This window comes from Elaeis guineensis, chromosome 7 (genome assembly GCF_000442705.2).
Source record: "Elaeis guineensis isolate ETL-2024a chromosome 7, EG11, whole genome shotgun sequence".
Taxonomy (NCBI): Eukaryota; Viridiplantae; Streptophyta; class Magnoliopsida; order Arecales; family Arecaceae; genus Elaeis; species Elaeis guineensis.
This window is the reverse complement of record NC_025999.2, coordinates 84301376-84312076: the sequence shown is the minus strand read 5'-3', so window position 1 is coordinate 84312076 and position 10701 is coordinate 84301376. Positions and strand designations below refer to the sequence as shown.

The 10701-nt window shown below is 37.4% G+C and overlaps 1 protein-coding gene and 1 non-coding gene across 2 annotated transcripts; both read right to left on the bottom strand.

The window, feature by feature from the left end:
• Positions 1 to 1151: 1151 nt before the first annotated feature.
• On the bottom strand, positions 1152 to 1242 carry TRNAY-GUA (transfer RNA tyrosine (anticodon GUA)). Its single transcript is given in 2 exon segments — positions 1152 to 1187; positions 1206 to 1242. It is a non-coding gene; the product is annotated as a tRNA-Tyr (tRNA).
• A 2094-nt stretch (positions 1243 to 3336) lies between these two features.
• On the bottom strand, positions 3337 to 10344 carry LOC105048607 (sulfate transporter 1.2). The gene is given in 17 exon segments (XM_010927956.3): positions 3337 to 3796; positions 3904 to 3980; positions 4082 to 4167; positions 5588 to 5657; positions 5660 to 5777; positions 5868 to 6154; positions 6256 to 6382; positions 6466 to 6582; positions 6706 to 6819; positions 6918 to 6983; positions 7080 to 7254; positions 7366 to 7573; positions 7674 to 7722; positions 7805 to 8031; positions 8034 to 8196; positions 9674 to 9769; positions 10206 to 10344. Coding segments are annotated over 15 exon segments (1971 nt in total). The 5' UTR covers positions 8140 to 8196; positions 9674 to 9769; positions 10206 to 10344; the 3' UTR covers positions 3337 to 3652.
• Between the last annotated feature and the right edge of the window lie 357 nt (positions 10345 to 10701).

The following is a 10701-nucleotide window of genomic DNA, read 5'->3' as shown; positions in this document are numbered from 1 at the left end:
TGACGGTTTTGAACGCAGCATAGATGCAAATCTGTTAGAAATCTGCCAAGAAATTTTTAGATTTGGCAAATACTACGGAATCCTGAGAAAAATTTGTATAAAAAATATATGCTTCATTCTAAGCAAACATTGTTGCCGAGTTTGTTGTATGTATTCATTCACCAGGCACCATTGCATGTTCCAAAGGAGATGATAAGATAAAGTAGAGGTGCGGTTTGGGAGGCCCAACAAAAGATGGCGATCGGTTGCATGCCAGAAAATAAGCCTTTAAAAGAGTATGGGATCCTGGAACATTTGGAAAATCTGCATGTCGTTCAGAGTACTCCATTTTAAGTCTGTAGTTTCATGACTCGTTATTATATTAAGTTATAAAACTAGCCTTCAATTTCTATTGGAACTATCTCACGTTGATTTGAAGAGGGCATATGATTACCTGATACTCTCTCCTCTCTCCTCTCTCTCCACTGGTAGGGAAGACAATTACCTACCCATCAGTATCTCTTCCTTGTGCACTGCATCTTGGCAAACATGGCCAGCTGATGACAACGAAATATCAACAAGGTGTTTCAATATGGTTGCTGTCATGAGTTACTAGTATTTGGAATATAGCAACTGAAAAGAACAAATGTACATAGAATTTTCCATCATCATCTTAATTCATGGTGATATGCCCAACATGAAATATTCCTAGAATCACAATGCTGTTTATTAATTTTCTTTCCAGAGTAAACTAGACTTCTTGCATGACTCTGGTTAATGAAGAACTCAGACCATCAGTGGACACCACCGGGGTGAGGCAACCTTCCAATTGTTTCAGCTATTGTGGCCGGCAACAATGGCAAGACCAATCGCCATCGTATGTTTCGAATGTCGACCAGAAGTTTTTTTTTTTTTTGGTTTCATCACAATGAACATAAATAGCTGCTCACATGGCATATAGTGACTTAAGAAAGTAATGAAGTCTTAAATATTTTAGTTGGGAAAACTGGATGGTATTTAAAAAATTTTGGAAATTATTCCAGCAGTAAGGTCAACTGGGACAAACTTTAAAAGGAAACAATATATGGAGAAAATCTCTAGAAAATATTTCGAAACTATGTGGAGAAGTGTTAGCATTCTTTTTTAAAAAGAAAATGAAAAAATAAATAATTTCCAACCTGCCGGATTCGAACCAGCGACCTAAGGATGCCTGTTAGCTTAACCGACTACAGTCCTCCGCTCTACCAACTGAGCTAAGGTCGGATTGTTTCATCAGCCTCACAGAATTATCTTTACAAACAAATAACAGTTAGCTTTATTGTTTCTGATGTAACCTTCAAACACGTTGAACAGCATACATTAATCCTTTTTTTCTTTATCATTATAATTTTGCGAGAGAGAAGGGACTTGGCTAGTTTAGGGTTTCGTTTAGAATTTGAGAATGAGATTAACTTTGGTAGAATCATGGCATGGCATGGCACTTTTGTTTCTATTCAAATGAATGCTACAAAAGCATACAAAATCAATTCATAATGTACAAAAGTAGGCTCAATATGACCTCTCTACCATGTAAGAAGTGGTTAATTCTCATAGGAGATATGTTTCACTAGGCTAAAAAGCCCACGAGGGCATTGAAGGCGGAAGAGGCAAAGAGAAAAAGGAAAAAAGAGTACACACAAGCAAGGAAGATAGGTCTATGTTCAACCCTAGGAGTCAATTGCTACAACTTAGTTAACAAGATTAGGAAGTCATCACCATCATCTTCTTCTTTCCTTCTACGGTGTGTTCTTTTTCATTGTTAACAAGATCAGGATGTCTAAAAGCATGACCGTTGTTAGTTCTAGGATATGCAATGGAAAGGAAGCCTTGCCGCTAGAGACACTATCTAGGTTTCACTAAACCCAAGCCCATAGCCTTCAGGTTCAAGTCTAACATGTTATTCCATATTCGATCCATTGAAGATTAGGTTGGATTTGGGTTTGGATAACAATAAAGTGCATTTAGGTTGGTTTAAGTAGTGATTGGATTTGGATTCCCATTGGATATCAAATGTAATATCTTGAAGAATTAACTAAGCTAAGACAATTTACAATTTTAGAAGTTTATCAGCAAAATATCTAATATACACTAAAAAATCAAGACCAACAAGCACTTATTGATTATCTATAAAATCATGACTAACTAAAAATCAAAAAGATGCATATTACTTAAAGTCAAGTATAAATATGCAAACATGTTCTAACTTATCATTATTTCTTATTTTCATCCCTTTCTAAATTATAGAATAAAATATCATACGCTAGGAGTTTAGAAATTGAATAGCATATAAACAAAACTAATATTATATGTGTGTGTATGTATGTATGTATATGTATATGCGTGTGTGCATGCACGGGCGTGCATGCATGTATGTATACATGTATCTATTTATTATGCATCTATATGTGTATATATGTATGTAATAAACTGGAAACTTATACAGGTTCAGGCCTAGGAACCTCTAATCCAACTTGGAAGTTTTAATGTCTGACTTTGGATTCATGGTCAACTAATTCATTGTGGTTTGCATCAGGCTCAGTTCGAGTCTAGATATGATGGTGGGTTTGCAGGTTTGAGTAACCGCCTTAGTTGCTGTCCACTTATAGTTTCAGGATTTTTTATGTGAAAAGGAAATTCTACAAGAAAAACTGGAAAAAAAAAATGAAAAGAAAAAGGACAAATAAAGAATATATCCTTGCTTGATGGATTACTGGGTGATGGGCGACTTCTTACCCTGAAACCAACTTGATTCTGTATACGTAATGAGTAATTACAGGCTATGGAATCTGATATCTTACATGTATGATTCCTGTAAATCTAAAGAAGAAAATTATAAGATGGATAGGTAATATTTTATTAAGTTATTTTTATTTTTTTATTTAAAAAAAGATATGAGCGGAAGCATGATAGAAATGAAAGTGAGTGTAGAATCAAATCCATTTAGAACCTGTTTGGATACATTGGATGGACTGAGAATCTTATTGGATTATTGGATCGGGACAATAGAATCATTTAGAAGTAGGCTTACACAGACTCTGCTAGACTATCTCAATAGGTGCCTAGGAGCCATTTTTTTCTTCCCATGGGATTCGGATTGACCATTAACAAAACCAGTGCTGAATATTTATAGTCTAGTCTAGTCCGTGTAAACCTATTTCTAATTGGCTATATTGATCCAATCCGATAATCCAATAGAATTTTCGACGCAACCAGCATCCTGATTGGCATGTAACAGCTAGTAATTTTGCCTTGTCTGACACCCTCGTTTCTTAGATTATAAGATCTCTTATTCACATGTGCATCTATCAGAGAGAGAGAGAGGATAAGAGGCATATTTGGAATTTCATCTTTAATCTCATCCACAACACCAGCTCATAGCTTTAGTGAGTGCGCGACCCACAAAGGTTTTCTTTTCTATTCCACTCATGAATAATTTGAAATGCTTGCAGTGACATCAAGCTCCTTTATTTCTGCCTCCACTTTCCCCCACCATCCCCTGTTTATTGAGCTCATGACACTATACCATCAGATAGGAGCCATTGCATTCATTCTCTTCATCACAAGTGAGCTGCTCTTTCACTTACGTAGCTTACTTGGTTGTTTGATCTCAAGGCTAACTAGGTTTTTCTTCCCTTCATACATCTTCCCTTGCCTTTGGAGCACAAGTCATCACAGCTTCTCCAACTGTCAAGAAAATATTGTCCTGGCCTAAGAGCTCTGTGAACTTGGCCAAGTGGAGCTTGTCGATCACCACAGGCCCAGGATTGGCAAGAACAAGCTGAAGGAAAACATATTGACTTGTAAGACATGCTTCCAATCTTAAGTCCTTTACTAATGTCTGATTATTTGAGATATAGTAGTATGGTAGGAAAGTTTTGTTCTAACCTGAACGCTGCGCTTTTGAAGACTCTTATACAACTCTTCGAAGGCATGGATGCCACTGGTATCGATGTCGGTCACCGCTGCAAAGAGGATCGAGTAGTGAATGACTTGCATGCAAGAGGTCTAGATGAATTTAGAAGGCTCGTAGAGGAGAATATGGAAACAAGGTGAGATCTCTTACGTGACATTTCGACGATCAAGAAATCGATCCTCGGTAGTTGTTTTGCTTTAAGTTGTTCTTCTTCGTCTCTCAGCCATCTTAGGATCCTGAAATAGAACATGACTTGTTATAAGTTTTCTGCAGTTCTGTTATAGCCGATACCGCTAGTTCGTTAGTAGGTTAATGCAGTCTAGTTGAAATGTGACAATGAAGGTAGTCTACAAGAGATATGAGAGAGGCATTTTGATTGGCATAGAAATTTTTAAGAAAGTAAGAGTATCCAAAGATATGGTCGGTGTTAAAGTTCAAGGGAACAGGAGAAACAGTAGCAGTTACTTTTCACAAAGACGCAGCTGGAAGGTATGACTTGGAGATTGCCTTAACACAGTTGTTCATTTGTTCATACATGGCCGTTAGCTGCCACGACATACGATTTAATCATTAGGAATGAGTGGATTTGAGGTTCTATGCACCTCCAAGCACACTCTGTAAAAAGGTTAGGAAAAGGAGGTGAAGCACTTGAAGTCACTTAAAAACTTTCAAATATCCTTAGTTCGCTAGAATCACTAGATTAGATCACTGTATATGTTTTTCTTCTCATTTGTTACAACAGAATTCTTCATCAAGATCAATTTTTGCGGAATTAGCTTTTGCATGCTTGTGTAAGTTTCGAGTTCCCAAATCTCAAAATTCAAGCTATAACCATGAAATGGTGAATATGTGGAAATATGATGCTAAGAGAACAGTGACGAATAGAAAAAAATGAATATGGCATGACCCATGGAGAACAATGATGAATAGCTAAAAATGAATATGTCATGATCCATGGAATTGTGTAAATGATATCTTCCGAGCCGGTGAACCAGTATGGATGAAATGAATCATTGGTAGTAGCATTTTCAGTCCAGATACTAGCACTATCTTGGAAGAGCATAACTGAAACATCAGGTGGAAGTAGCACCAGAAAGTTACAATTTTTCTTAGTTGCTTTCCTAAACTTCTCCACAAAGCCTAATATAAATATAAGATCATTCTATAGCTTGCTTTAATCAACAGTTTTAGACTGAAGAAATGGATGATATGGCTGTGGTGCAGCATTTTTAATAATATAAACTGATAATAATCTATAGCCCTCTCTGAGTATGCACATGTATACTGACATAGAAATGAATCTACAGTGTAAAAGTATCTCTGAGCATGTACACGTATAATGATGTATCTGTCAATCTCCATTATACAACTATTATGAAACTGAGCTGCTGATTTTGGGGCTGAGTCCTGAGACTCAAAATGCAGCATTCAGTTGAGCTGTGGGCTTCTTAACTTGCTTGCTCGGCCTCCCCTAAGACTTGTTAATCATTGGGCACGTTCTTGAAGCCCAACTAAAATCTAGACAAACATGTAGTTAACCTCATTTTTAATATGGATATATGCTTCATAGAGATAAAATTGGCAACTATTAGTCTCTGATTTTAAAAAAAGAATCAAAAGGATCAAGTTCATCAAGAGGGTATACTGACTCGTTACCTCTCTTTGACATAGTTGGAGTTGGTGAAGTAGATTGCAGAATCAACTCTCACGATCAGAACTCCTGGAACTTGGTAGCCTCTGGGTATTGTTCGATGTTCCTATATACTGTAGTTCTCGGAAGATTACCAAGTAAAGCTGTCCTTGGCCTTGTCACTTGCAGAAGGATCTTAGCAAGTGATATCGAGACCTATTTAGGGTGGAGAATCATGAAAACTGCATTTAGGTTCCAATAGGAAAGCCATCCAGTGAACATTCAAAAGGGTAGCCAGATTCTTACAGCAATTAGAAGGCCAATCTCAACCGATATGAAGACCACACCAAAGAAAGCTCCCATGCAGGCAACAAAGTCTAATTTATCGACCTTCCAGATCAGATATGCAGCTTCATAGTCAATTAGGCCAATCACAGCTGATATGATGATAGATGCTAGGATGGCATTCGGGGTGTATTTGAAGAGAGGTGTGATTAGTTCAAGGGTTAGAAGTACTACTGCTGACATAATCATATTGGAGACTGTTGTTTGGCAGCCAGCCATGTAATTGACTGCTGACCGTGAAAAAGAGCCTGCACATAACACCATAGGTTTTTTTTAATCACTAATTTCAGCAATTTGCTTTCATGTTTATGACCTCCATATCTTTCCAGAGTAAATAAGGCATATTTACCTGTTGCTACATAGCAAGAAGTCATTGAACCGATGATGTTCATGGTTCCTAGTGCTACCATTTCTTTATTTCCATCCAATTGATAGTCCTTCATGGCAGCAAATGTTCTCCCAATTGCAACAGCTTCCTGACAGGGCCACAGCATTTTAGTTTACGTAAGATGAATATATTTCTCTAATAGCCGGCAATCAAGGTTTATGATTAGCATACCGTCAAAGCAACCATTGCAGCTACCAGTCCAATTTTGAAACCTTTCGCAGCATATGAACCAGTAAAATGAATTTTATTAACAGATGACGGGTTGATGCCTTTGTCTATGTGTTTCACCTTTCATGCATTAGTACTTCAGTTAGTTTCAACCATAGAATCCATTGAAAATTCAATTAGAAAAGAGGAGAGAAACAACTACATTGCTTCACTTGAATGGTTCTCATAGAATTAAGAACTTACAATCTGAACGCCGTGCTTTTCAGCATGGGTTATGTACACAAAAAATGTGGATAGAATGACAGAGATCAATGGGGCAATTGCAGCAACCCAGAAAAGGCTCTTCCTCTTCTTTCCCTGTTGGTCTCAAACAACATGAGTCCTTAGGAAGTAACATTACTAAGTAATCTAATTGTCTTTCAAGCTATACATATGAAATGAAAATAGATCCTTACAATGTACTTAGTAAGTAGGAGGAATGCCAGGAAGGCTGAACCTATCAGTATCGTTTCCCAGTTCCACTGTACATGGGTAAATTTCATCAAGAACTATCCATACCACCATGCAACGATAAGTAAATCTTTATCTGACGAAAAGGAGACAAGTAGATTTCTTACCCCATGGTGAACAGAGCCCCAAACAGACTTCATAACAGAAATTATGTCAGAATTCTTGGTAAAATTTCTTATACCAAGAAATCCTTTTAGCTGTTGAAGGGCAATTGTAATGGCTGCTCCACCCATGAATCCAACAATGGCAGCATGAGACAGGAATTCAATAAGGAAGCCTAATCTGAAAATGTTGTGACATGAGTTGGATTTGCAAGTATAAAGATTAGTAATGAAATGACATTAAGGAAGACATAGTAGGCACTAAAACAAGATTGTTAATATTAATACTCACCTCAGGAATCCAAGTGCTGCTTGAGTGATGCCAGCAAAAAAGGTTGCTGTGAATGCAAGCCGAATGTATTCCTCCTTTTGTGTCCCAGGATCAACCTCATTCTGAAGAAGAGTTCCGAGCAAGAGGGACACGACCGCCACTGGTCCAATAGCAATATCCCTTGAACTTCCCATTACTGAATAAATTAGTGGCGGAACAAAACTGGAGTCTGCAACAATCAGAAAGAAAGAAACCCATCACAAATGTTATTGCATAACAAGCTAAAAAGTTCATATCATTTGGAGAAGTAACAGTATTATGGTACTTACAGAGCCCATATTGTGGGTCCATGTTTGCAAGCTTTGCATATCCGATATCCTAGTTAGAAGACCAATCTCATGTTAAATTATAAACCAAAGTTGCTCATAAAAATCATATGACTATGTTTGAAGATGGTTACTTGAGGGATGCAGAGACTTGCAATTGTCAGTCCAGCAACAAGATCTCCTTTCAGCTTACTAAAGTTGTAGTTTCTTCCCCACTCAAGGATTGGAAAAAGGAATTGCAGGCCTAATATGAGCTTCCTTGATCTGGGTTGATCCTTGTAAGGGTATAAAGGGTCATCCGCAAACAACGTTTCCTTCAAAGTATCTTTGAACTCTCTAAAGAAATTCCTCCGAGGGGGAATCCAACCTTGTGAACAGACTGTGGGTTCTCAATCTGTCCATGCAAGGAGCGAAGGCTGGCCGCATCCAATTCCTTGTTTTGAACTCCATCAGGAACAGAGTGATCCATTGCAAACTTGTTTGTTGAGGGACACAAGAATGCTGAACAAGGGTGTCAAGTTTTCACCTGCCAAACAAAAGAGTGGTTAGATTATATTGAAGTGGCTGCATACAAACAAACACTACCATTCAAAGCATGTCATAATCCGGCCTATTCATTTATCTATTTTTTGCTATTGCACTAAGTATAAACTATGGAGTGGAACCAGCAAAAACAAACAATCAATCGTATTCTGCAGTGCACAATGCCATTCAGACATGGTATTCCAATCAAACAGAATAACCAGCTTAATAAATTTTTGCATCAGAGAAGTAAGAAAGGTCAAATTACAACAGCCAAACTTATGTCAATCATGCCGAGTACCACAGACAGAAAAGTATGTGTTATTGAAAAGATTAAATTTTTAGCCTTTATATTGAGAGGATCAAATTTTTAGCTTAGCTTTGAGCTTCTCTGAGATAAAAGGGTGTGTAGATGGCTACGTACAGACAAGCAAATTGAAGCTAGGGTGAAAGGAAGCGTTTGCAATTACCCTCAACACCAGAGCCTCCTTTGTTGATAAAAAGAACTAGTAGATGTTCTTTATATAGGATTTAATTAGATATCCCGGGCAAACTTTTCAACCAACAGAAACCACAACAGCAATTGCGAACCTAGCTTGGAAAAAAACCACATTCAAGGTAATTAACCATTAAAAAGCCATAATTTAATCAAAACAAGCTGATTCCTTGCCATGTGATATTAGTATAGAGACCTAACAAAGTTCCAGGTCAAACTTCCAAGCCAAGTGAGATATGGCTAGCATTGATGAACCTGGAATGCATATGTGCCACATTCAATAAACAGAAAGCAATAGAAGAAATAATCAAAGGTTAGACTTTGGCACAACTATGACACTTTTTTCATACTTTGTATCTTTGGGACTGGTAATGTAATAGACAACCATTTTCCTCAGAAGGGAAAACAAATCTCATAAGCAACAGTTCAAGTAGGGTGTTGGTTTTGATATGGGATGGACTTTGCAATCCTTTTTTATTCGAAGCATGTAATTTCCACTGACATAAGTAGGCAGGGTAATCATAAGCACGCAGGGAATCCTGCGAGTGGACTTCTCTGGTTGTAACGTGTTCACAAAGTGAGAGGGCATATATCTTTCCATTCACCGCATAATGCCATCATGAAAGACACCATTCATGGTTCTAATAATTTGCTCTTCATCAAATTGCAAAACAGCTGCTAACACTGCTAAATGAAAATTATGAATACCTGTTCCTCCCTATCTATCCATTATACACTTACTATCACTATTTGTTTCTTTAGCTCATGGCCAGTAAGTTGTAGGAAAGAAAAGTAATGATGCTTCCATAATTCAAGCATATAGATATGTTTTCAGTCATCAAAGACAACTACGCACACATAAGTATTATCAAAGAAAAATATGATTTCTCCCATAATAAAGACTTCCAGTTTCCAAAGAAGAAAAGCAGGATTTCAAAGAAAAAAAATGTGCATTTGGAAAATTAAAATATGAACTATTTTATACCTCAGGTAGCCTTGGCTAACTGTTGTTGCACTTCTCTGCTTGTTTCATAAATTTGGATGAGGCCTTTGCCCAATTCTTTCACTCAAAAAAGAAAACCTAAAATCACCACATGCACCACAGAAACAAAGATCAATTCACTCTCTTTTTCTTACTTTGAGAAACGAAACAGAGATCAATTCGCATAACAGAAGAAAACAGTCATTCTTTATTACGTTTTTATGAAAATCCCCAATTCAAATAAGACGACTCATGGGGATTAAAAAAATAAAAATATTAATTTGAAAAAGGAAAAACAGACATGCACCATATATCATCCCCCTTTTCCAAACAGGTGGACGGGATCACATCATTGTAATATCCAAATAATCCGAACACCCCCCCGCGCGCACCCCCCCCACCACCACCACCACCCAAAAAAAAAACCTTTTATCCTCTTCAGTGCCTTTTTTTTTTTTTTTAATAACTTATATAGGTAATCATAAAGGGGAAACAGAAGAAGGATCTAAAAAGAGATTTAAGGGAAAAGACCCACCATTTGTAAAGCCAAGCAAGAGCCCCACCCAGGAAGCTTCGACCATGGCCTGATGCACAACTTGGCTGCCTCCCACCACCAGGTTTTTTCCATGTCTTTTTAACCAACCAACTCTACGGTTCTCCCCTCAAGAACGAGGAAACGAGTTAACAAAACCCTTTTATTATTATTTCTTTTTTGAAGAATACCCGTTTAAAAGACTTCGACCAAAAAAAAAAAAAAAAAAAAAAAAAAAAAAAGAAAAGAAAAAAAAAAGAGATAAATAAAGAACGAAGACTCATATATTTAGGTCAAACAGCTATGATTTTCCCGTTTTTGTTGCCCGGGCCCCACCAATTTGTGATCGCACACTCAGTGGCTATGAACGATTTGGAATATATACGTAAAGCTGGGTAGGGAGAAAAGTCAAAACATGTCCCGATTCAATGAACCTAGAAACCGACAGAAATGCGCCGGTTGGGGGGCTCCAACCACTATCTTTATAGTTACTTTTGAC